The 26,535-nt window shown below is 47.2% G+C and overlaps 1 protein-coding gene across 1 annotated transcript in view; it reads right to left on the bottom strand.

The window, feature by feature from the left end:
- LOC134034270 (BAH and coiled-coil domain-containing protein 1) overlaps window positions 1–24,602 on the bottom strand; it is a 65,447-nt gene extending 40,845 nt beyond the window's left edge. The window contains exons 1-2 of the mRNA XM_062478689.1: window positions 24,385–24,602; window positions 21,237–21,560 (exon numbers count right to left, since the gene is read on the bottom strand). Of these exons, the coding sequence (XP_062334673.1) occupies window positions 21,237–21,408 (172 nt within the window). The 5' untranslated portion in view covers window positions 21,409–21,560; window positions 24,385–24,602. The remainder of the gene's footprint in view (window positions 1–21,236; window positions 21,561–24,384) is intronic.
- Window positions 24,603–26,535: the final 1,933 nt, after the last annotated feature.

Genomic DNA, 26,535 nt, shown 5'->3' on the forward strand with positions numbered 1-26,535 from the left:
TGTGAAAGCAGACCAGCGCTGAGTCACTGCCCTCCTCTCCGGGGAGGCAGGCCAGGCATTCCAGGCTAAGGGCAGGGAAGGTGGGAGGACGGACACAGAGGGAGGAGGTGGAGGCCAGGACAAATGAGCTCTGGTCTCATTTTCCTCCCTCCACGCCCACACACCCCACACACCCACGCACCCACTCAATGAGAAGGGATCCCGAGCAAGACACTGGATGAGTATCAACAGGAAAGTTTGACACAAGATCAGAAACTCTTGTTCATCCCAGCCAGTCTCCCTCTGAACACTCACCACCACGTACACAAGGAAGAAAACCCCACCACTCCATACCTAGACAAGTATCCATGGACTGGTCCCCCACTTTCTCTCCAAAACATATAGTTCTGGCCACATCATTTTTGCATTATTGGGTGTGCTTTGCCTTCGGCAAGGGCACAACCTTTGTTCTCTCACATATATATTATTATTCTTTTTGCCCCCCTAAAACTCAGTCAATATTTGGCCTACATAGACAACCTAGGTGTCAAAAGTTTCGTCTTGGTAGCGATTGAGTTGCTTCTATTGGGATTTACGTTCCGTTGCATGGTTTAAGTGGAAATTAAGTTTTTGTGGCGAAAAGTGAAGCTAACGGTGGCTAACTTGCTAGCCACAGTCAATGACGCTACTTACGTCACTAACGTCACGAAAACTCGCGTGACTACCTCTAGCAGAACATTAGTTTAGCAGCTCGTTAACTTCTGGGAGATAGCTAAGCTAACTGCTTTACTGCAAGGCAGCTGCAGAAACGCCACAAGCAAAGAGGCCAGGGTGATAAGTATTTACTAATTTTACATTGTGATATGACACACAATTGTGACGTGTAATGTACAATATAAGCTGATTTTATTAAGGAAGTACATCTACTTTCGGAAACAGTAGTCTACTATGTCACTGAAGTATTAGCATCATGACATTAGCCTCTGTTGCCCGGGCAACACATACTACAGTGGTCTATGATGCATCTGTTTTCAATCGTTAAAATAAACATTCCTCACAAATACATTTTCGTTGTAGGATTTATTATGACAATACATTACAAGTAAACGATTTGTGGGTGAAATTATAATTACCAGTGGTTTCAAACCAGTGTTGCTCACTGCAACGCTGTAGCCTACCCGAGACACTACAAAAACATCTACACAGCTGTAGGAAGTCAAACGGCGACAGAACATGTTCGGCACTCCCCTTACTTAAACCAAAAGTCTATCTAACTACTAACCTTAACTTCATTGCCACAGCCTAAACTTTGTCAATCTGTTCATGAAAATAATTAATTTCAGCCTAAACCGTACAACGGAACGTTAAATCCAATTCAACCAACGCAATCGCTACCAAGACGAACGAACACAGGAGTAGTCTAGTACTGTACCGTAGTAGTACAATTTACCGGGGCAGCTTCTCCACACAGGGCTATATCGCACTTGGCGTTGTTACTGACAATGATCGCTACCACTGAGCTTTTTATGAAAGCGATTTTCCACTAAATAAATGTCAAGCTTATTTACGTTTTTGGGGGCATATTTTCAGTTAGCAGATGGTACTGTTTGAATCGCGATTCCATCTTCTACTGCCGGTAACGTCGTAGAATAATCTTCAAAGGGGGTTCTTTATTCATGAATGAATGCAATATGAGTAGACTAAATTCCTTAAAATATCACGAGAAGGGAAAAACTTTTTAAGTCTCGTTTAACCCTTGTGTTATCTTCGGGTCGTTCTGACCCATCAGTCATTGTGACCCACCGTCGTATTGCGACAACTTTACCGCATACAAAAACAAAGTGAAGCATTTTCTTTTAACCGTTGGGCTGTCTCAGACCCCCCACATTGCGAAGGTTAAAAGAAAATTATTTTTATTTGTTTTTGTATTGGGTAAAATTGGGTAAACACAACGATGCTTCGTTATGAACCTTTGGGTCATGTGACCCGAAGGCAGCACGAGGGTTAAGTCATAGAGATTAGGTCAATTTTTACACCGGTCTGCCAAATGTATTCGTTTTGATTCAACGATGAGGCTGCCTCTTGCAGGGGAAATGAGAAGACATCTATTTCATTCTACACTTCACTCGTATTTTCAGTTGTAAATGAGCAGCAAAAAAAAAAGCTTTTAAATCGATGTAATCTTTATAAATAATAAGTATGCATTTTTATATAAAATATACAGAAATATCAGTTGTAAAAATGTCATTCAAAAACGGACCCCTGTGCAACCGACGCAAGCAAGCACACCCTACAATTTCCCCAGAAATTGTACCCTCTCTAGTTAATCTACTTCTTACTGCCTGCTCCGACCCACTTAAAACATTCCCTGTAAGACTGAACAACGGTAAAAGGCTGACATTCTGGAAAAAAAATGTGCCAGGCAAGGAGGCTCTCTTTGTATACAGGGCTCCAACATAATCCTCAAGGAGAATCATTTGTTATCTGTCCGAACTTTGGTGAGTGTGCTTGTTAACTGACCTATTGTTACACGAGGAGGTTTCAGGGCCGTTGTTGGACCGCGAGTCCTTCCTCCTCAGGCATGAAATTGTGATTACCATAGTGGGCCTCATCCATCTCATTCTCATAGAAACAGTCCTACACACATACGGTTACACTCGCATGCACGCGCTGTCTTTCTCTGTCTTTGATTCTCTCACTCACACTCACACAGACACAAACACACACACACACACACCTCTCTCTCTCTCTCTTTCTCTGTGTGATTCTCGCTCTGTCTCTGTCACACACACACACGTTACACATGCACATAGTGAGCCGCCCACAGCTGCGTCAGCCCATCTCCTAACAATCCAATCTGTTTTCTTTCCCATGATGTTTCCCATTGGCACAGAGAGGAGAAAATCAGATTTACTCCCCCACAGGGCCCATGCAGTTGCACTGATATGGAAAATGATTTCAGAGGCTGCTTGAGCCCATAAACGCTATTTCTGTCTCTTCTGTTAATGACTTACATTTCTTCCCAGCATTGTACATCTCACATAGGAGCGTATGAGAGGAAGGGGGGGGGGGGGGGTGACAGTGAAATGGAGGGAGGTGGAGGGGTCGTTTTCCTGGTTCACCTCACCCCTCACACCGGACCATGATGTCCAAGAGGCCCCCCTACCCCCCCATCTCCCACCCCTCACCCCCCCCCCCCCCCTCTTTCGCAACCTTACACACACACAAACACAAACGCCCGTTCAAAAGAGTTAATCCCGGCGTCCAAAGCCCTAAAAACTCCCAGCTCTCGGTGCTGGAGACGGGGGGGGGGGGGGGGGGGGTCACGGAGAGAGATCTCTCACCTCTGCCTCCTCGTCCTCCAGTCCCGTTCTCAGCGCACGGGCCCCGCAGGTGCTTCTGCCGTGCCGACAAATACAGTGTCGCGCACCGAGCCCTTTCCCTTAGCAAGAAAACCGCCGAAGACCAATCCCTGGGCTGCAATTTGTACTTAAGGTTTAAAGTTACATACGCGTCTGCCCTGTGGCCAATAACATTGGACGAGAGGCTCGTAGAGTACAGAGGAGTCGCACGGATCGGCAAACATCTGACGCGACGGTGTGAGGAGGAGATTCTCTTAAAACGGGCCAACAGCGAGACACTAAACCTCCATTTGGCACCCGTAAAAAGCCCATCTGCAGGCCCAGGAAGGAGAGAACGTCAACCAACAACATTAAACATGACTTGAGTATAACGCTCTCCTCCGTCCAACATTCTCTCACAGGTCTCCCTGCGAAGAGAAAGGGATTTCCATGCTTCTCTAGTTCAACCGGCTGCTTCAGACGGAACGTTCTGGATCTGGTTAGTTTTATTGCTGATGACTGATCTGTCTGAATCCATTGGTTTTATGTCCTTGTGTGTTGGGATGGACGGCGGGGTGACTAACGGCGGATTGCGTGCCCTTTCTTTTCCACCGACGTTGGAAATTGGGCCTGGATCAGGTCGCAGACACATGCCTCGTCGTCAAGAAAAAGGGGGATTAAAACAAGTGTTCAGCAGAATCTGCTGTAATTACTCCCCTTTAACTTTTGAACTTAATTGGCAAATTGAGATGCGGTCTGTCTGGGCAGGTTTTTCTCTCCCTCCGGCTGGCCATGAGGCACTAATATCTCAGGCTGGTACAGTCTGGCACTAGGGATGCTGCCTCTGTGTGTGTGGGTGTGTGTGGGTGTGCGCGCGCCAGGCTTTCCACCGGTGGAGGACGAGGAGCGGTGACGCCACACAAGAGGCGGTAAAAGTGTGTGTGTTTTTGAAGGGAAGCTTATACCCGTACACCCTGCATATGCTGGTGCCACATCAAAGCGGGCCCCCTCCGTGGAGTGCTGGGTGGTCTCCCTCAGCGTCACGACCAGCCGAGTGAGGGTTGGGGGGGAGGGGGGTTGGGGGTTGGTGAGGATGGGGCCGGTGTAAGTTACCGAACCAAAGGCAACCATGTTCAGTCTAACTGCGCAGACAAGGCATGCAATGAGTTTGCTTTGGCAGAGACAGGAACAGTACGAGTGCAGACTAAGAGGAACAAATGAGAAACGTTGCGCGCGCACACACACACACGCGCGACCCGACACACACTCCCACGGCCTTCCGCACCCGCTCAGAGAGAAAAACACAAACGGTCACGTGGTAGACTGTAGGAACATTAAAGCTTTCAGACACACACACACACACACATCTTCCACAGGCACACATGCCGTACACACTGTACACACACACCAGATCCACACACACGGCGTACACAGATACACACACACCATACTTAGATGCGCACACACACCGCACACACACGCGCGCGCAGCAAGAACCCCATGCAAAACACACAGACCTCACACTGCTCGAGTGTGGGCCTCTCTTCCCCGGGTGATGTATAATGATACCCATAACACCATATAAATCTGGGAGCAGCTCGTATTCATCAGTGTAGATTTACCCCGCTGTCTCTCCTTTTCACTTTCATCCCCCCCCCCTTCTTCCTTTCTCCCTCCAGCTCGATCATTCATGCTCCCCCTCTCAGTTCTCTCTCTCTCGGTCCTCACACCCTCTTCATCATCTCTCTATCGCACTTCTCTATCCATCCCCTGTTGCTCAGCCCCTATATTTCTGTCCTCCCTCGTCACCTCCCTCGCTTTCCGTCTCTCCTCTCGCCTTCGCCTCCTTTGGAAAGGAGGCGCTCCTCTCTTTCTTTTCGTTTACCCCCCGCCCCCCCCCCCGCCCCTTCCCATCCACCCTTCGTTCCTCCTCTATCCCTCCTTCACCTCTCCAGACCCTCCTGCTGTCTCTGTTCCTTCTCGTCCATCAGCTTCCCTCTCGTTCCTCCGTCGGGCCCAGGAGGGTAATGAACGTCCCGTTTTATAGGGAGTCACAGGTTCACCCCTGCTTCTGTCAGGCCCCGCCCATAAATCAGCCATCCCAGCATGCAACTGGCAGCCAGCGCTCACTGGAATGTCCTGCTTTCTCTCGTGCTCTCTCCCTCCTCCTCTCCTCTCCTCCCTCTCTCTTTCGCTTCCCCTCTCCTCCGTCCCTCTCCTTGGCCTTCTCCCCGCTCTCCCTCCCTCCCTCTCTCTCTCTTCCTCCCCTTCTTTCCGCCTCCCCTCCCCGCTCCCTCCTTTTCTCGCCTTATCTCTCTTCCTCCCTCTCTCCCCTCTTCCTCACCCTCTCCTCTGTCTTCTTCACCGCCTCCCCCCTCTCGTCTTCCCCCTCTCTCCCTTCCTCCCCCTCTCCCTTCCTCCCCCTCTCCCTCCCTTCCTTCCCCTCTGTGTCTCCGTACTCAGAGCCCAGTGTCTCCAGTCTTGGCTTGGGGCTGGGCAGGGCAGGGCAGAGCGGGGGCCGGCTGCTGCACAGCCCTGTGTGTTCTCAAGCTGGGGCCGAGTGTAATACGATCAAGTCCCGAAGTCATCAGCGAGAGGAACACTGCACAGCCCCCTGCTCTGGCTTCCCTCCCAGTGATGTCCCCTGTCAGAGGAGCAAGAGACAGAACCCTGTAGATAACCCAGACGGGGCTGCTCTGCCCACGGGCCCCTCCGCCGGGCCCCCAATATGATTTCCTGTCGGCCAGCGAGGAGAACAGAGGAGAGACGGTCGAGTCTCGCAGCGTTGGTGGAGACAAATGGGAGGGTTACTGAGATAACCTGGATATGGAGGGAGGACCCGGTACCTGACTAGCCAAGGTCAATCGGATAGAGGGTGTTACTTTGTATTTCGAGAGAAGACATACAATTAATGTGTAAGAGTCAGACTCTTGTGTGTGTGTGTGTGTGTGTCTGTGTGTGTACGACCAAGGCCCTTGAGGACATTCTCCTTGACTCCTCTCCCCATAAACAGATCCAGCCATAAGGACTCTCAAGTCTGGGCCCGGCCCAGCCAGATAAGCGGCCTGCTCTCCTTCACAGCCAACACAGTGCACGCAAGGTCAGTCAGATCACACAGTAAATTCTTACATGAAATGCATCTGACAAACTAGGCCTTTAACTTGAGTTATGTCTCCCATCCACTGACACTGGTCATCCGTGGAATGCCGTTACAGAGTCTGCTTAACATCTGGCCAAACACACTTCAGCAGGGAGGAGTCAAATTAGGAGCATTTCCTGCAATCTGCAGGGAGCGGAGAAGGTCATCTTTCCTGGAACACGGGCAGACGAAGTGAAACATAAAGCAGGGCAGCCATAAAACGCCTCCTCTCCACTTGGTTAGGCTTTTTACTGTGAGGGGGGGAAAGCAAAAACACAGCAGTCAGCCAGCCAGCCAGCAAGCCAGCCAGTCAGCCAGCTAGCCAGTCAGACAACCAGTCATCCAGTCAGTCAGCCAGACAGCTAGCCAATCAGCCAGTCAATCAGCCAGTTAGTCAGCCATCCAGCCAGGCAGCCAGCCACAAGGTCAGGCCGGGGAGAGAGTGGATATCGATATGATCCACGGCCTTATCCTCCTGCTCCTCCTACACCTGGCTCTGGGTATCGGGGACGGGGCCCTGGGTAGGTAGCTCAGATGGCCCCTCGCTGTGTGTGCAGGTGCTGTCTAGCCCATGGGGCTCAATCAATGTACACGTGCTCCACTGACGCTCATCTGTTCTGAGTGCTACTGTACATCAATACAAACGACTGCTAGGCCCTAGCGCTCCTAAACACACACAGACACGCACACACTTGCACACACAGATGCGCGCGCACACGCATACACGGGTACGTCTTGATTATTGGTCGAGTTTGCACAGCATCAACAAGGCTGGGTAGAGGTGTGGAGAGTCAAGTCTGGGCCGACAAGAGATCCATACCCTCCGGCATGTGTTGCTGACCTATCAGGAAGGGAGTCGTGACACGCAACCTGTTGATAGGCTGTTCCCGAACACGCCTGAATCGTCACAGCGGGAAAGAAACAGGCCCGGCTGCCTCTCTCTACACAAAGAAATGAAAATCATATATTTTCCCGAGCCGTGCTCTATAGTGTTGGCACGGTTGGATGTAAAAATGAAAACCTTCTCTTCCAATGTAACCATTAAACAGAGTTTTAACAGCATGGCTGTAAGCACACATGTTGGCGGTCCTCTCTCTTTTTTTAATATAGGTTTCGTTCCGTTAACTATAAAACTTGTCACCGCCTCTGTGTTGGGCCAGTTTGTGTGGAGCTGGGAGATTGGCCTGCCGAGTAGCCAGAATGGATCAGGAAAGAGAGAAAGAGAGAGAGCAAGAGAGAGAGAGAGCGAGAGAGCGAGAGAGCGAGAGAGAGAGAGAGAGAGAGAGAGAGAGAGAGAGAGAGAGAGAGAGAGAGAGAGAGAGAGAGAGAGAGAGAGAGAGAGAGAGAGAGAGAAAGGCAGGGAGCTGGATAGCCCAGAATCTCAATCCGGGAGTCCTCACATCCCAGGGACAAGGAGCAGCAGCTTTCAACAGGCCGTCACAATCCAACCACAGGCCAAGCCCCGGCCCCGCTCTGGCACGGGCCTGCCGGGACTGGCGGTGGGAGGAGGGGAGAGGGGGAAGGAACCAAAGGAATAAAGGAGAGTTATTAGGGAGCGAGGGGGAGAGGAACCTCTGATATGTTTTGACATGAAAAAATAGCAATTGTGACAGCGGCACTTAAACAGTATCCAAATCCTCCCCTCTCACTCACCCTTTCATTCTCCCTCCTTTCTTCCCCTCCTCCTCCTCCGCCTCCTGCTTCCCGGCCCCCGTTCCACACAGAACCCGGCTCAAAAGAGAGTCGTGAAACGGATAGCTCAAATGGCATTCCAGAAAGTGCCGTTTCTCTCGGGCCTAGCTGGAAGACAGAGTGTGGGTGCAGACACACCAGCCCTCCCTTTTGTTCCAGTGGGAGCCGAATAATGACCGTCCTGGCTAATGGCACAGCTCACCGGAATCCTTAACACTCAGGCGTTTTCACGAGCGCTCATGAACACCAGTAGGCCGGGCCGGTCTGGCCTTCGACGTCACTGAACGCTCCTCTGAGTCACTCCTGCTGCCTGCTGCCTCGGACAGACACGTGTCAAAGCCACCGCTGTTGACGGTTGCATGATGCAGTCTGGGAAAGTTGACAAAACTGTTGGTTTAACCATTCCTACGTCTGCTACTATGCATATCGGCGGCGTATCAAAGCGTTCAGGTGTTGCATTGTTTGTGTGTGCTTGTGCGCACCCGCATGTATGTTTTTTTTTAGAGAGTGTCTCAGAGAGAGAGAGTCAGAGTGTGTGTGTCAGTGAGAGTATGGTTTTTCTCCGTGCTGTATTTGTTCTGGCACAGTGTTGTATTGTGGGGCCGAGTTCACAGCCCTCAGATAAGAGAGCAGTAATGTCAACACGGGTGGCAGTGAAGAAGCCTCCTGGTTATGTTGACATTGTACACCACTGCTTGTTTGCTCTGACCACAGAGTAATGACCATTCCAGCCCGCTCAGAAGTGGAGCCCCCTACTGGGTCGGCCTGGGACACTAGCAGCCGGCTAGGGAAAACAGGAAGAAATGTAAGCAGGACCTAATGGTGAAACTGAGACCATGACTCTGCAGTTTGTCCAAACCGGCGACGTCAGCAGAGGAATTCATGTGGGAGAATTCACGTGGAATTAGATAGAGGGGGGGGATTTAATTAATTTACTTCTTCAAATATAGTCCCTGATTCCTATCAGCCAGTCCCATAATCATTTCAGTCAGAGCCCTCATTATCCAGGCCCCCCCAACCCCCATCTGCCCCTCCTGCTGCCCTCTCCTCTCTGTGTGGCGGAGAAGAACCAGCGCTTCCCACAGCAGAGCAGGGAAGGGTGAGTCAGATTAGCACCTGAGTGAGTAAGGTGCACAGAGGCTGCACACACACACACACACACACACACACACACACACACACACACACACACACACACAGAGGAGCACATACACAAGAGACTGCACACACATCCAGGGGATCACAGACATATAGAAAAACACACACATACAGAGGAGCACACAGACTCCAGACTGCAGCTAAACTCAGGATGACCTCTCCTTGGATAATCTATGACAGCCTAGCAAGACCTTGTGGAGTGCCTTTGTGTGTGTGTGTGTGTGTGTGTGTGTTCTTGCAGTTTGAGAGCTGCTGTCCACACATACACACACTAAAGCAGCTGGGTACGGGATCCAAACCAAATTCATTATGATTATGTATTTCTAACAATAACGCTCAAACCACAGACCAGCATAAAGGCACCATAACAACTAGAGCAGTGAATTATTTACAGTCAGAAAGTATACCCTGTTTAATGACACACATCCTCACCACAAACAGAATGCACCCGCCAACATGTCAGAACGTATGAATATTTACTTAAAACACATCCGCTAAGACAACCTTTTTGTTCGACACGATTTTAACGAGATACCGAGAGCCGCTTTCTCCAGCCTGCACTGGTTCTTACTCTCTCTCCACCGTTTCTCTCTCATCTCTCTCTCTCTCTCTCTCTCTCTCTTTCTCTCTCTCTCTTTCCTACACAGTCTTTCAGTTCTTAGCCCTGTCGTGGAGCCAGTGCTGTGCTTGAAAGATCTGGTGAAGCTGAATCCCATTGAGGGAAAGCAAGAGAGAAAAAAAAAAAGAAAAAAAAAAAAACAAGTGGAGGAAAAAAAGATGAAAAGTGACAAATGAGAGATTTCCTTCACAGGCCCATAAATCAAGAGACGCAGGCAGGGGCAATACGAGGCCGCCTCGGAAAAGCCAAACTTTTCCCTCTCACAGCCAACACTAACCACCTCTCTCCTACACGAACGCACACACACACACTGTCTCTCACACACACACACACACACACTCCCCAGATGGTGTGTACTGGAATGACATCCTTGCTCCCCCAATCTTGGTTCTGGCAGGGCGTCCAGGCTGCCTGGCACAGACGGAGGCTCATAAAATCACTCCCAGTTAGAGGCGGCGCAAGCTTCAAAGCGGCAGCCTTCAAACCAGCCTCTATAAAGAGCCTTGTGCGCGCGTGCTCAAATAAACCCTGCTCACGCTGTCACATAAAAACACACACACGGGGGGGGGGGGGGGGGGTCTCGTGAGCACAGGTGAGAGGGATGGGCCCCACCAGACAGGGGAGAAGGGGGGGGGGGGGGGAGACGGCTCCTCGGAGTGGCTGCCACATGCGCCCTCGGTGGGGGGGCGACAGACACCGGCACACTGGGGGGGGGGGGGGGGGGGGCTCCCTGGATGTGCTGTTTGGGAAGGGAGAGCGGGGAGTGCGGTCGGGGGAACGCTTCCCAGCTCTGAGGGGCGTCTGTGGGCGCGTCAATCCCTGGGAGTGCCTTTTCAAATGGGAGCCATGACACGCCACATATGTGTGGGGATAGAGAGCTCCGCGGCGGCCGTCGGGAGCGGCCGAGACCCTCGCTCGGCGCCCAGAAACTGGAGACGGAGTCCCACCCCACAGCCCGGAGTCCTGATGGACACCCAGAAGGATTTAGGATCTGCTTTCAGTCTCAATGTTTACCATCTGCTCCGATGGAAAAAAAGAGCACACAGAGCCGAAGGAAACTCGGTAAACTGACAGACGAGACAGTGTGTATGGTTGTGTGTGTGCGTGTGTGTTTGTGCATATTGTATGTGTATTGATCCTCAAAGGCTGTGAAGCAGCTCCGCTTTCTGAAAAAGATCCATCATAATCATACACACACACACACACACACACAAGCATACAAACTCATTGTGTAACAAAATACATACAGTACAGCCTGCATAACAGCACTGAAGCCAAACAGCCTCAACGCCCCTCAGTATCGCTGCTGACCCATATTCAATAGTGAGGCATTACAAAGCAAAAAACAAACAAACATGAAATAGGTGAATGGTCCATTCCACCCCCCCCGGTCTCCTTTCATTTGGTGTGATCCTTCCAGCCTCCATGTGTTCAGTCAGACAGTGGTGGCGCCCCATTACCGCGATGACCAACTCTCTCCTCATACCTCACTGATCCGTCACACCAGCCTCAGGAAGGACCAGAAGCACTGAGCCCGGAGAATAACAAGCTCATGCCTTGTTTTCCTCCCGATCAACCGCCTGTTTCCACAACACAGAAACAGTCGTGCTCTAACGCACACACACCTAGGCACACACATACACAAGCACACACACACACCGTTACAGTCAGGGTTATTCAGCCACCTTGAACCACAGCTGGACTGTGACCCACCTCCTCAGGATTCCACAAATACACAGATCTCTTAGTCGCACACACACACACACACACACACTCCATGCTCTTCAGTCTAATCCTAGCCCTTAACTACACCAGGACACAATCAAGGGAGCCACAGCCACAGCAGACTAGTCATGTGACCACTAGCCAGAATTCAGCTGACCCCTCCCTGCAGCTGCCATGGTGATTTCTGTGTTCCTGCTACTGGTAAAATCAGATAGGACACGGCCATTATCGACCGTAGACACAAACAGACAGTCCAGATGCCGGGAATGCCAATTCCAATGTGACTCACGCTGAGAAATAGTTAACTACAAGTTTAGAACCTGCTAGAAGGCGGGGATCAAGCTCTCGTGGCATGCTACCTAAAAAACTCCAAACGCCCCATGGATGTAGGGGAGTGGTGCTGTTAGAAAGCATGTGAGAAGGCTAGGATGTGAGCTGGAGATGGATTTGGGGTAGTATGGTAGTGGTAGGAGAGAGAGGCCGGGGGGGGGGGGGGGCGGAAGAGGCCGACCTCACCAGCCCCCCCCCCCCCCATTCTGCCCCCTCAGCAGCCGACCACTTTGCAACCTCTGTCTCTCTCTCACTCTCACTCCACCTCTCTCACTCTCTCGTTTTCTTTTTCTCTCACTCTCTCTCCCTCTCCTTACAATCACTTAACCACACAGGGCCCTTGATTGCTCTTTCCCGTGAGCTGACTCCCACAAACATATACACACAGACGCACGCACAGAAAACACACACTTTCAAAGACGTACCAGCCGAGTTAGAACAACAACAAAAAATTCCAACCACAAGAAAACCAAGAGGAGCGCGACCCCATGATTGAGCGGAACAGAATTGTATTACCAACACACGTTCGGGCTCTCTCTTTTACACCCTCTCTCTCTTCCACTCACTCACTCACTCACACACACACACACACACACATCCTTCCATTATGGAGTATAACCAAAAGGCAGTGAGCCATTTCAGCAGCCTCCTGACAGGCAGCCAGGAGAACGCTCTGACAGTGCATTAGCCAACATGTAATCATACCACGACCTCACTGCAATTAGAAGCATTTCTCCTTTTTTTTTTGTTGGTGGAAACGGAGTGTTCTCCCACCACTAATAGTTTACTTTACTGCAACAGCTGACAAGCCAGGCTCGTACCACCACACCCCTACTCCTCCACACACACACACACACACACACACACACACGCCGCACAAACACAAACGCACACAATCTCTCCCAGCTGTGGCTCAGCTGCCAGTGTGGGAGATCAAACAGGATCCCAGGCGCAGAGCTGGACTGGATCTCCCTGGTGGTGCTCAAACTAATCTCCCGAGTCCACCCGGAGCCTCGTCTCACCTGGAGTCTTCTCTACTCCACAGGCTGGGGAGAGCAGTGGTTTTGACAGAGAGGAATAACTGGGAAGTGGCGAAACAATACAAAAATAAAACCATTACACTCCATAACGTCGAGGGGCTAGATGAGGCGGGTGTGTGAGGGCGGGCGGCGAGATAGCGAGAGAGAACGCCGCCTAATGAAGACTGAGGGAGCGAAGGCGCGCCACATACTGATGCTATTGCTATTAGCCCGTGAGCTTGTGCACTCGGGTGTCACTTCAAAGCATTCCCCACTATTAATCAGACCGTGTTCAGTCCTCCAGTGAGCCCTGCTAGCTTGGCGGCTAACTACCCCCCTCAACATCCAACACAATGGAGCCATCATTACACCCATTACGCTACGCCTCGGCCAGACAGCACACCTTTATCTAAGCATATACCTTACATACTCACGGCCAATTAATTTGCCTGCCATGTCAGAGAATAGTGTGTGTGTGTGTGTGTGTGTGTGTGGGGTGGGAGAGGGGGTGGGGTGTGGGGGGAGATTTGTCTGTGTGTGTGTGTGTGTGTCTGAGCGTATTTCAAGGGGGCACCTGGCTCCAGCTGCATAGAGTGGGCACTCGGCCTCGGAGGCTCTCTATTAGAGCACCTGCCAGCGACGGGAACCTGGCTGGCCCGGACAGGCCCAGATCTGGCCCCTCACCTGGCTTCCCCAGCACATACATGGATCACCCTGGATCACACCGTCCATTCATCCCCCGGGGATTAGTTTCAGGGCCTCTTCTGTCTCTTTAAAGGGACATTCTATACAATGCTAAGCCTCAGTATAAACCTTTTGGTCGTTGTTTTGACTACAGTGATGTATGGCACTTTCGATTCACTGGGCTTGGGACAGGTCACTCCTAAAGAGATCATTTTTTTGTTGATGTTCAATCATGACGTACTAATAAATCCATTAGCATTTTGACCTCGTTGGGGATGAATGTGACACCCGGCGGTCCGCTCCTCTCCCTCTGCAGAGCGCTGGACATCTGCAGTGCTCACCACTGCTGCCGAGCGGATAAAAAACGCTCAACAACGGACGGGAGAAAAAACTGCCACGGCTTTATTTATTTTCTCCCTGTCTCTCTTGTTCTCGCTCTCTCGCTCTCTCTCTCTCGTAGAATATAAAAATCCTGAACAGTGGTTCTAAAAATAGAGCAGTTTCTATAATTAGATGTAAACAGACGATGCAGTCTCAGCCTCAGCCTGGCCCAATGGCCCCCTAGCCCCATGAGAGGCAGGGAAAGAGAAAAAGTGTGCGAGAGTGTGTGTGTGTGTCTGTGTGTGTGTGTGTCTGTGTGTGTGTGTGTGACTGTCTTCTAGTCACTGTTACACACACAAAACACCACCCCTCACCCCCACCCAATCCTCATTGTCTTCGGAGGCTAGGTTAGTGGCCGTGAGTTGCGTGCGGAGACAGCAGACAAGCACACATCTGTTGCTGAGGACCCAGTCATTTGTACCAGACAGAGGATACATGTCAGGTAGAGAGAGAGAGAGAGAGAGAGAGAGAGAGAGAGAGAGAGAGAGAGAGAGAGAGAGAGAGAGAGAGAGGGGCAGGAGAGAGGAGGGAAAGGCAGAGAGGGAGGTGAGAGAGAGGCAGAGAGAGAGAGAGAGAGAGAGAGAGAGAGAGAGAGAGAGAGAGAGAGAGAGAGAGAGAGAGAGAGAGAGAGGGGGGGGGGGAGAAAGAGAGAGAAACACAGAGACACAGAGACACAAAGGGGCAGGAGAGAGAGCAGAGGCCGTGCAGTGTAGCCTAGTGGTCACACAAGGCAGGATGAGACGGAGGGGACGGGGCAATAAAAGGAGGATAAAGAAGAGACAGAGGGAGGAGACTGAGAACAGAGGAGAGAGAACCCAGCCGGGAGAAACAGAGGGGGCAACGGAGGAGAGCGGAGGCAACCGGAAAAAGGGTGAACCAAGGACAACGAGGAGGGGAGGGGAGAAACGCGTGCGCGAACACCCCACAAAAGAAACACACGGACATGAAAGGGCGAGTCGTGTAAAACAAGCGATTCACAAAAACGGGATGAGAGGAGGAAGACAGGCGGAATTGAGCTCTAATCAACGTCAGAGGAAGAGGAGGATGCACGGGAGATGAAGACGCGCACACGAGAGCAACAAGTCCCTCTCGGATTGAGAACCAGGCAGTTGGTTGGCTGGCCCCCCTGAGACTTATTAAAATGGAATTCCTGATGCTAATCTTTGTTTTCCCACAAAAGAGCTGACACATCCTTGAGAGGCATACCGCATGTATATTTAATGGCAACCAAAAAAAAAACTCTGCATATATTCAGCGACGCGCCTCATTGTTTGGTGCTGCGTGTCACAGTCGCCCGCTGCTTCGGTGACAGTTACCGAATCTCAGCCCCATTATCTGCATTCCGCCAGCCCCCTCTCCCCCTGGCATCCCAGCCATACATGTTCCAGTCAGACACACCAAGGAGGAACCCAGCCCCCGTAGCAGGAAAAATGTGTGTCATCGTTGAAAACAACGGATTAGTCATCGTGATCATTACTGAGACAACCACTGTTACAGAAACAGTTATGACTGGTGATAATTATTCCTGATATTGAGATATTGGGTCAGTAGGCTGCTTTTTATTGTGACTGGGACTCCTTGTCATCATGGCTGTAGACGAGAAGCAGCCTGAAGTGGATGGAAGCCGGCTAGGGACACTCGATGCAGAGTCTGGGACGTTAGGGGGTTAATCGTGCACCTGCCTGGGCCCCACAGCCAGCCACAGGGTGCCTCTGCTCTGGAAGGGGCTGTCTGGAGGGACTAACCATGCACACACACACACACATGTACGAAAGCACGCACACACACACCGCCGTCTAGTCTGCCCCCGGATTGAAATCCGCCTACAACCACCCATAACAGAACAACAGCTTTCTTGTTCTTTTCGCTAAAAGATTACAATAATAAAATTGAAATTAAAAACAAGTAATCTGGATTTTCTGCTTGAGCCGTTAATAATGTCTAACAGCTGTCACATGCAATACGGCGGAGCACCGAGGTGGGCCTGTGGGGGCCTGGGGGGAGCAGCCTGATACTGACAGAGGGGGAGGGGAGAGGATGGGAAAGAGAGACTGAGAGAGAAAGAAGAGAGAGAGAGAGAGAGAGAGAGAGAGAGAGAGAGAGAGAGAGAGAGAGAGAGAGAGAGAGAGAGAGAGAGAGAGTTAGAGTCTCAATTACACACACACAATAGCAATTGTTGACTTAACACCACATATATCAGTCCAGTTGATCTCAACAATATCAGTTTTGCCATTTCTTTCATTCAAAGCAGGTCTTTCTAATCCAACCTCTCACTTCCTCAATTTGAGTGTAAAAATAGGCGGCCAGGTTTTGAAATGGAACCGTTGAAACCTGATCCAGGAAGGTATTACCCTGCCTGTCGGTCTCACCCGTGGGTCTCCTTTGTGTTGTTCTTGTGTGCCCGCCCCGTGCTTGGGGCGAAGGCTCCATGGCTCTGTGCCACATGGTGTAGGGCGGGTGGTGTAGGGCGGGTGGCGGCCTGTTTGAAGAGCCTGTCTCAGTGACTGCCTCTCCAGCTCCCTGGCCAACACAAGCTGATGAAACCTTTTCTCGCTCCGCTTCGCTCCATCCTCCTAACCTGCCTGATCCCTACCTACTGCCTAAGGAACAGCTGCCCTTTTATATATATATCAAGAGCCTTCAGAAACGATTACATCTTAACTCCAGAAGCTACCTCACTGGTTGCTTTGCGAATTTGTTTTTATAATGTCAGATTGATTAGAATATTTCTCTGACGGATGGTTGGCCCAGTTAATCAACCAGTGGTTGGGTCCTAGACTTAGCAGGCCTTCAGTGACACTATGACTCAGGTGATCCTTGGACAGGTTTCCCATAGCAACCATGGTTGACTGGGTGTGACACCAGGCATGGGGTTTGCCCCACAAAAAGACACTTGACCACTTGATCGCCCGAGCGAGTGAGCGCGCAAGGGGAGCAGTGTGTGCTTCCCGCAGGTGTAAGCAGGCGAGGGGGACAGGTGGTGGCATAGAGTGGCTAGGTGTGGGTTTCAGCCCCGGTGTAGGGTGCCAGACGAGGCCCGAGCCACCCAAGACAGTTCCTGTGACATCATGTCTGCTCCTCCGTGGTCATGTCATCTCACGACAAACCAGGTCTGCAACTGGCCGGCCGTCTGAGGCCCGGGACGGGAGGGGAACCCAGGAGTAAATAACAGAGCCGAGCGAGTAGCCAAATGGAAGTTGGCCGGAGACCCACATTCTGTCACGGCACCCCCCACCACAGCTACCTCAGACAAGTCGCTTTTTAATGTCATATTTTGCGGGTTATTTAAGATGTCCTTTTTCTTTCGCTAAGACTTCAAAGGAGAGGTCTCAGCTTAGTTTGTTGTTTTTTTCCCCCAGCCAAATCCTAAAATTGCTCCTCATTTCTGGCAACGATCTGTGGGTAGGGGGTGTGAGATCATTAGACTGAGGTTCTGTAGTGGAACAGTTGGGGATGGAGGGCATGAAAAGCAAGAACGAGTATAAGGCCCCGTCTCACAAACAAACTCCCCCCACTCACGATGGTTTACTGTTTTAAAGACAGGGTTGTAACCAGCCACTTTCCTACCTCTACCAAACACCTGTTTGTCTGTGATTCCACCTCTCCACAACCCGACAGCCCTTGGGATATTTCAGCAATGAGCCATTCAATAAAACCCATAGTAAAGTTATTTATTCTCCTTTGGAAAAAGCTAAGGGGAGAAGCCAGACTGCAGAACTAACCTTTGAAGAGGGAAGCAGCTCGGATATCCAGCCAGGACGTAAAAACCAAGGAATGACAGTGACATCCTACCAGAAAACAATAAAGGAGGGAGGAGGGGGTGGGTTTTTTTTGTATCTTTAACAGCATGCTGTAAAAGCCACACAAAGCTGGGGTCTGCAACAATGGCCCCAGGCAGGGACGCCTGGCTGAAACAGAAGTGGCAGGAAGACCACTGCTTCCCAGACAGAAGGGTCTTCCTGCTAAGAACAGGGGGGCAGAAACGAAGGGGAGGAGCGAAGGCCAGTCTGGGGGGGATGAAAGAGAGGTGAAGGCTACGTGTAAGGAAAGGGAGCCTGAGTAAGGGAAGTGACATCAATATGACCTTTGATTACATGGGGTGTTTAGAGCCGACCTCAACCATGGACAAGTCTCCGAGTCCCCCACTGCTTGAGCACAGCCACCCCTTGGAGACGAACCCCCGTGATCAGAACAATATGTCTGAAAGATGAGCCCCGGTCATAAATGCCAGCAGTAAAGACAGCTCCACTCGGTCTCCTGGTTTGATAGCACAGCTGCACTCAGGGCCCATCATCAGCCTGCTGGCAGATTTCAAGTTATTTTGTTATTCTGGTAAATACACTACATTTGCCAGACACTGTTAAACAATTTGACAAATCAACATGCCTGTCGTTCTGAGGACGGGGGTATGTGAAAAGAAAAATTCGAAGTAATGTTACAACTACAAATCTGCCACCTGACACATTACAAATGATGAGCTATTTCAGTAAGTGAAGATGCACTCAGGCAGAGAGTGGCATGGATCAGCAGACAAGGGAGGAGGTAAACTTAGATCGGTCGCTCACTGTGGACGCCAGCCTACGACTGACACAACCTGGACTGGGGAGGAAGACATCGAATGGTGAAACTCTCGAGAGCCAACGAGGAACGTGAGTCACTGTTACAGAGTTAAGGGAGGGTGTTGCAACAGCAGCAGCAGTTTCCAGCAGGCATTCTAGCAGGACTAGCATAGAGAAGTCTTTACAACAAACATCTCCAGAACATCACCAGAGCCATTTCAAGGAGCCACACCAGAAAGCTGCTTTTTACATCAAGCCTGAAATATTCATTCTCTTTGTAAAGTATTAATGTGAACCAGTGGGCGCATTTGTCCCAGGGGAGAAACCGCTGAGAAACTGAAGGATTGAACACTCAGTAAATAACATGCTCTGTTGTGTTTATGGTAAAGCACAGAATGTTGTAAGGGACATTGATTACTTGTCCTGTTAAGACCATATATTGGGCACCAGCTCAGCTCTACCCACCTGAACATGGTCACTTCAACAATCTACGAATATCAGATACAATTTTATATTTGGAGCAATTGTCTTTTTTTGACAAATGTGTTTATTGATGCTCAATTTTAATCAAGGTATTTGGATTTTTAAGTGTTTCATCATTCAGACAATAAATATAAATACTTTAGAGTTGGAACTGTTGTCCGAAAAAGCTTTCGGCCCGTTTGAAAAGTATTTTGTTACAAATGCTATATTTCAATTGAACCTTTGCAAATATCCATGACAATGCTTCATGTTCATTCCTTTTATAAACCATGGAAAGATGATAGTGAACCAAACCCCCAGTCACACCCATGTGGTACTGAATACACTGGATATTTTGTTCTAGAACAATTAACCACCTGTGCATCTTACTGAACAGTGATGACATTTTGGAGTATATCTGCATGGTGGTGCAAGCTGCAGCCAAAAAACAAAATATTTGCCATATCCGGTTAGCAGTACACCTGGGACATGTGGCTAGCTTTAATTGTAAGGCTCTCATCAACATAATAATCTACAAGACAGTGCATGAAGTTAGACGAGTATACTTTTTCTTAAAACCACAGAATGGAGTCCACTAAAACTACGAGAATCAGGCTTGGTGGGCAATACATCCTTTTATTTTGTCTAATTTTCAATATTTTATTATCAAATCATACTTTCCAGAGACTCCACAAAGGAGTAAGTGTAAAATTTATCAATGCCAGCATGAAAAACTGGTTATCTAATGTGATACCGGTCTAAATACATATATAAAAAATAAACTCCATATGTTAATATACAACATTATTTAAACATCTTAATCTACTTCTTGTTTTGTCTTTAGCAAAACGTTTTCCTGCATTTATCCACTGATCCACTTTATAGATAATCACCCCCCCCCTCCCCCCACCCGCCCTCCCTCCTTTACACACACACACACACGCACACACACGCACACACACAAAGCCCCTCACCCCAGTGGCCATACACTAGGCCTACAGTCTCTATCTGGTAGCAGGCTTTTGGGATTTCATGAGACAATTCAGAAATTGTATCTTCTGATTTATAAATTGTTGGTGTGATTGGGAAACATTTGTAAACTAGCTGATTTGTAAAAAAGCCCCCAAAAAAGTAAAGATGCAAAAAATGTTACTTCATCAAAAATTGGTATGTAAATTAAGTTAAATATAGACCAATATGAATCCCATATTTGTAATCTAGTTAAATGACTTGATGAGAAACGTAGTACATTTTCATGAACATCTAATCCCTAACCGTTTCCAAGTAACGTTCGTCGTATGACCATCCAGACATAAGCATTATGGCACAAACTTCCACGCACAAACGTGCATATTTACATGCAGCACACATTAAAACAAGATACCTCTTACTTGTTAAATCTAATGCATGCACTGTGAAACCATTTGCACCCCAACACTTCAATGCCAAATATAGAATGAGGATTTTCTGGCACACAAGCCCATGGTTCTTTCCATAACCTCTTTACATGAACGCCTATGCATTCGGTCGCCTCATAGTCATCTCAACCGTGAGCCGTGTACGCCCACGCTTTTGTTCAGGTGATAGCGCCATCCACAAGCAACAGCATGACACATGAATGTGACATAAAATCATAAGCCTTATTGAGAATCAAACAGAGGGGTATGTTAAAAGTAACATAAGAAGCCACTCTAACCAAAATTAGACAAGGTTGGTGTATCTTGACTCGAGTGCTCTAAACACTCAAGCATTTTGTTAATAAAGTTTGCCAGAAAATGTAGAATTAAAAACTAAATGTATTATTTTTGCCTTTCGATTGGTTTAGTTTAAATAGGCTACATTTGGTCTAATCTTTCTGATTTGTAGCCTACAGGCCTAGCGGTTTCTTTACACAATAGACTATCCATCTTATTTTTGAAAACCTCTACCTATTAATTGTATGGGACATCAAACTAAACTTTAATAGCTTTTGTGTTAAAATGCTGCACATCCATCATCGAGGGCCTTGTTACAGCTGACAATAGCGCAACTCCGTTTTAGCGAACTGAGCATTTTACTTAAATTCTGTATTTCTCTATATGCTATATGTTCTAAATTATTAGGCAATGATGAAAAGTACTTCAAGCCAACCACATAAATTTGACCTACCTGAATGGGGAGTCATCGGGATGTGGGAAGGGTAATATTTTCCTGGTGGGAAATGGCCGGCATGCTGTACAGAGCTGTGACCGGAGGAGGCGATCCGAGAGGCGGCTCGGTGTACCAACGCGCCCCGCTCAGATAGGAGGTGTGCGGGCGCAGCGAAATCCCGCCCTTCCATCCTGGTGAATGTTGAATAATCCGAAATCCAGCGGGTAGACCAGGATATTCAAATGCAATCCATATACAATAATCCTTCTCTGTTTTTCTACGTATTGCATTTAGCTGATCGTAGACTTCTCCAGCCACAAACGTAGCCTCCATTCATCTTTTCTGTAAGAAAAAGAACGGTACAGTCCCATTATCGCTGGAACTGCTACAGCGGTCAGGACAGAGGTAGGTCCTAGACAGAAAATAGCGATTCGCTGTAGTAAACTGTAGGCTAATGTACTAGCCCATATCGTTGAATGTGACAAATTTCGGATAGCTTTCTCCTTAATGCAAATGCGGTGTAGACCAATATCACTAGATCACCATCTATCTTCCAAGAATACACAACCTTTCGTTCTTATTGCAAGTAGGCTAAACAATAGGTAATGAAGTAGGCACCCAGCAAATATTTGGCCTACATAAAAAAAACTGACAGTTCTTATGTCGAATTAAAATATTTCCTACGTCCTATAATGGGAATAGATAGGTCTATTAACAGAGGATGGTTTGAACGCACTGGGCCCACATTTGTTTAAGGATATGTCTGTAAATGTCATGCCGTTATTTACTTTAATTCACAGGTGATCATAAATGATATGAGAATAGACACTATGTCAACGTATTTGTCAACTGTCAGCATCGTCAAACCGAATTAAATCACCAATTGTGGATTTCCTTTTCTCTTTTTAATATAGGGCTCAAGGTTGCAATTAATTTACTTTACCACGCTGCTGATGCAGATCAATGGTGTCTTGATCAGACTAGGTAGTGACATTTTGAAGTAGTTTGTGTTTCTTTCCTCCATGTGCCCTAAATTGTGAACGGCTGTGGGCCTAGCTGCTTCCCCTGACCCTGGTGTCTCTAATGCAGGACTATCTGCTAAAAGTTGATCACCTGTTTTCTGCTTGTAGATAGGCTCGTCACACTATTGGACCCTGTCTCTACTATGCATAACAATGGGACGATCGCAAGCTTCAATGTAACAGGATTTATGTCAAGCGCGAGGCATGTTTCTGAAATTTGCCCAAAGAAGCTGAAAAACTCAGATTTGACCATTGTTACCGCAGTACACAGACTACGCCGTCATAAATTAACCAAGACCTTCAGAAAATCACACTTATCTATCACCAGATCACCAGAACCCAAAGCTTATGAGGTCATGACATAAAATATAGACGTGTGTGTGTCTACTAATGTCCATTCAAATAGCTTCACTCTTACTGTCTTTATCTGTCGTGACCTATTTTATTCCAGGTAATCATATCAGGCAACCCTAATGTGGCCTGTAGCCTCATAGCATTAATGGCACAGAATATTGTTTCCCACAAAATAATTTAAATAAATTGTATGCACCTTTTTACTATTCTAAAACACATGTGACATCCTTCCAGGTTCTTTCCTGTGTTCATATAATGTGTAGTTCTGTAGGCCACTTAGAAATGATAATGTAATAATCTTAGCGTTTCATGTTTTTCCCAAATAGTAAACTCGTATGGATTAATAGGAGAATAATTCGTAGTGAATGTAGTTCCGTTTTTGTCAACACGCAATCCTTAACTGAGTGACTTGAAAGGTGCTTAATGTTTGGAACAATGTTCCAGAGAAATCCAAGGTGAATGGCCGTCACCAAGACTGTCTTTGTCTCCACATTGAGGTTGCCTGCAGTCAGCCATTACCGTCCTTACCGTCTAAAAATTCAGAAACAGACCATCCTCACGTCTAACCATTCTAAATAAAAGTATTTAAGAACAAGTCCATTGCAATTACCTTAAGTATACCGAAACTGAAAGAAGCTACGGACATGCAGGGAGCCATCATATTCACGCAATAAAAGCAATACTGGGAGGTTATGAGACAAAGCTGTTGCATTGGCCATTGGCTGTGTAGATTTTGACGCGAAATTGAGATTTTTTTCAATTCAAACTATCAACGCCTGTAATTTAATTGTATTATTGTCTATTTCTTTGGCGAAATTCGGTTGAACATACAAACTCAGATGATAAATCAAATTATTTTATAGGTCGAATCATGCTGCGGGAGAGGCGCCCATCCGCGACAAAGCTGACCGGGTGGGTACACACCATAGCTGAGCTATTGTAAACATTCCTCCCCTTCCGAAAACCATGTAAATTCTATTGAGCATTTTGCCTAAGTTACAGCGTAAATAACAAGGTCGACAATCTAAACAATATATTGAGAAACTCGACTCGAAATGATTGTGGTAAAAAACTATTATTATAATAGGCTACCACTTAAGAGGAATCTGGCAAATGTTGGAATAAAAGGTCTGCAGTAAATACAAGATTGAAACAAATTGCAACGACTTGGATAGACATCCCAGACTGATCAAATGAGCCGCCGATCAATAGCTAGCCTACATCTCTACCAAAACGCTGAGTCTACCGGCCTTTAAAATGTCTTATAAGCATCCTTAAAATAAAGATGTTAACTTTTAGCCGAATCTTTAATTAGGCTTTCCAATAGGTTTAGTACTGTAGGTGTAATGTGCTATTATTAATAAGGATATTGGGTGCATATGAAACAATTGTTGGCCAAATAGATGTCATAATAGTTTAAGAATAATAAATAATATTGCTTGTATTTTACTCTACAATTAATCAGGATGGCATTGTAGAATTTGGAGAAATGTATTCTTTAAGCTATTGATGATATGCAGGCCTATTTTGAATAAAGGGTAGGGTATAATATTGGCCTTAGATATTGCCTTCAATTTCCCCTTGGGGATCAATAAAGTACCTACTACTTCTAACTGTTAAGATTTGTAGAATTTTAGAAATAATTGTATTTGGGAAAATATTTGTGGTTCTATATCATTGTCACTTGTCACTATTGATGTCTGTTTATATCATCCATTGAAATCTTTGATATAAGTAGGCTACTGCTACTATTTATTAAAAAAACTAGAAAATATACAAAATGTACTTACTGGTGTGTTAAATCCTTGCATAACAATAAATTATAAAATCACAAAATAAAAACAAGGCGCAGACCAAGAATGACGCTCATTTAAAAAAGCATGTGGCTACTGTTAAGTCCTATAGTTTTCCATTTGAAGCTGTGCTTCTGTAGTCGTTCAATCTGCTAAAAGCACCGGGATTCGGGCTTCTAGACTAGAGAATCGAGGCTCGGATCTCCGAACAGCAATTCTCTTTCCCAGTGCACTGATCAGCTCGTGCCTCGCGTCTCAGGGAGGGTAAACACATTCGCCCATTGGCTGGATACCTGCATGCTGATGAGCTCGTGCCGCCTAACCGGGGACCCATGGAAATCTGATTGGCCAACACCACAAACCAATGGGATAGTGACTGGCAATGCTGAACAATGTTGTGGGCGCCAGATTTAAAGTTAGAGTCCTTTACATGCACTGGTCTGTTTAGTTGAGTACATTCATTCTTTTCAGTCCGTTCGCTAAAATAAGAAAAAGTAGCCGATGTAATGGCGCCAGGGATTTAAGCATAGTGCTTGGAAGATAGAACGTGCAGCTCTATTTGCTGTTCAAAATGGATATCCTTCATGATGACGAGAATGCTGGAACACATTTACATCCCTCATCAAATTGGAGAATATGTTCCTTACATTTCACATATGATCTAGATGAGTAAGTTATCGGATAATCTAATCGTTTTCATCTTGTTCAGTGATGACAGCAATCGATATGTAAACTTCCAAGACTATAGGCTACTGTATAACTTTACTATTGTCACAGTTGTCTAAGAGCATGGTCTGAAACTACACCGATAGAGGATATAGGAGGCTACCAAGAGGTCATTTGAGAAGCCTTCATTGTTTCTGTTGGTTGGATAGGAAGGACCGTCAGCCTGTTCAACTAATTGCGTTTCAGAATTGAATGTATGCGACTTAAAAGTAAAATTAAGGGAAACGGTAGCCTACATATGTAGGATACATTTGGGTCACATATGGCTACATAAAGATATGGCTACATCTCTGCAGCCTCATCTCCTCCGTTATAGGTAATATTGGCCTGTAGAAGAGAAAAACGATAATTTAATCAATTGTATCTTGTTGTGACGCTTATTTGTGCATACTGATAGAGGTAATCTACTAACACGTATATTTGGTAATTGACATGCTTAGTTCCAATATACATTATGTTACGGAAATGTTTTCTCCAAATACTATGGTTTTCACTCATTATAGATTTTGATTGGCTGGCGTATTACCCGAGCATTGTCACTCACTGAGTGTAAACAAGACTCTGATTGGCTGCTGGCCAGTCCGCATTGGGCTGTCTGAAAAAAAAGCAATAACTGGTCCTGCGGTTTCAAGGCGTCCCATGGTGAGATGATGAAAGGAGATAAGAAGAGACGGTTTCAAGGCTCTCCAAAGGCGGACCCCATTGGCCCTAAAGCCATATGAGTCAAGCGTGAATCAAAGAGGCTAGGCAGACAGGGGAAATTATATGTTAGATATTTAAAATCAAAGTTAGAAATCGGATAAATGTATGCAACAACAATGGTTCATGGGTTAACATTTTGAGACAATCGCTACCGACTAGTTGGACTAAGAATATTGCGTTAAAGGAGAACAGAACGACAATGGCAACCTGGCCGGATAACACTCCTACGAGATCCTTCAATGGAGACGATTTGCATGGATTCTTTCACCATATGCAATCCAATTGAATCGTGTGGCTGCCTGAGGTTTGTCGCTATATTGTGTTGTCCAAAATTATTTACTTGTTATATGACTTTAAAATAATACATTGGTAAATATGATTTGCAGACAATCCCTTTTTATCTGAACATGGATATGTTTAAATGATATAGGCTTTCGATCAGCTAGAAGAAATAGTAGGCCTGTAGGCCCACAAGATGAGTAAGCACTATGAATGCCTGTTTTAATTGCAGAAGAGTATATTAATGACATCCAGTATGTGTCTATTTTCCAAATGTCTATCATTACATGTCACTATTAAAAATTCTGCAAATACAAAGTCAATAAAGCTAGATTATTGCCTTCCTATGATTTGTATTTATTTATTATGTTTGCAACAGCTAATGGACAACAAGACTGTGCTAAATACCCAATACTGTCCCTCTGTGTTTATTGTACTATG

The sequence above is a fragment of the Osmerus eperlanus genome, chromosome 2 (genome assembly GCF_963692335.1).
Source record: "Osmerus eperlanus chromosome 2, fOsmEpe2.1, whole genome shotgun sequence".
NCBI classification, from domain to species: Eukaryota; Metazoa; Chordata; class Actinopteri; order Osmeriformes; family Osmeridae; genus Osmerus; species Osmerus eperlanus.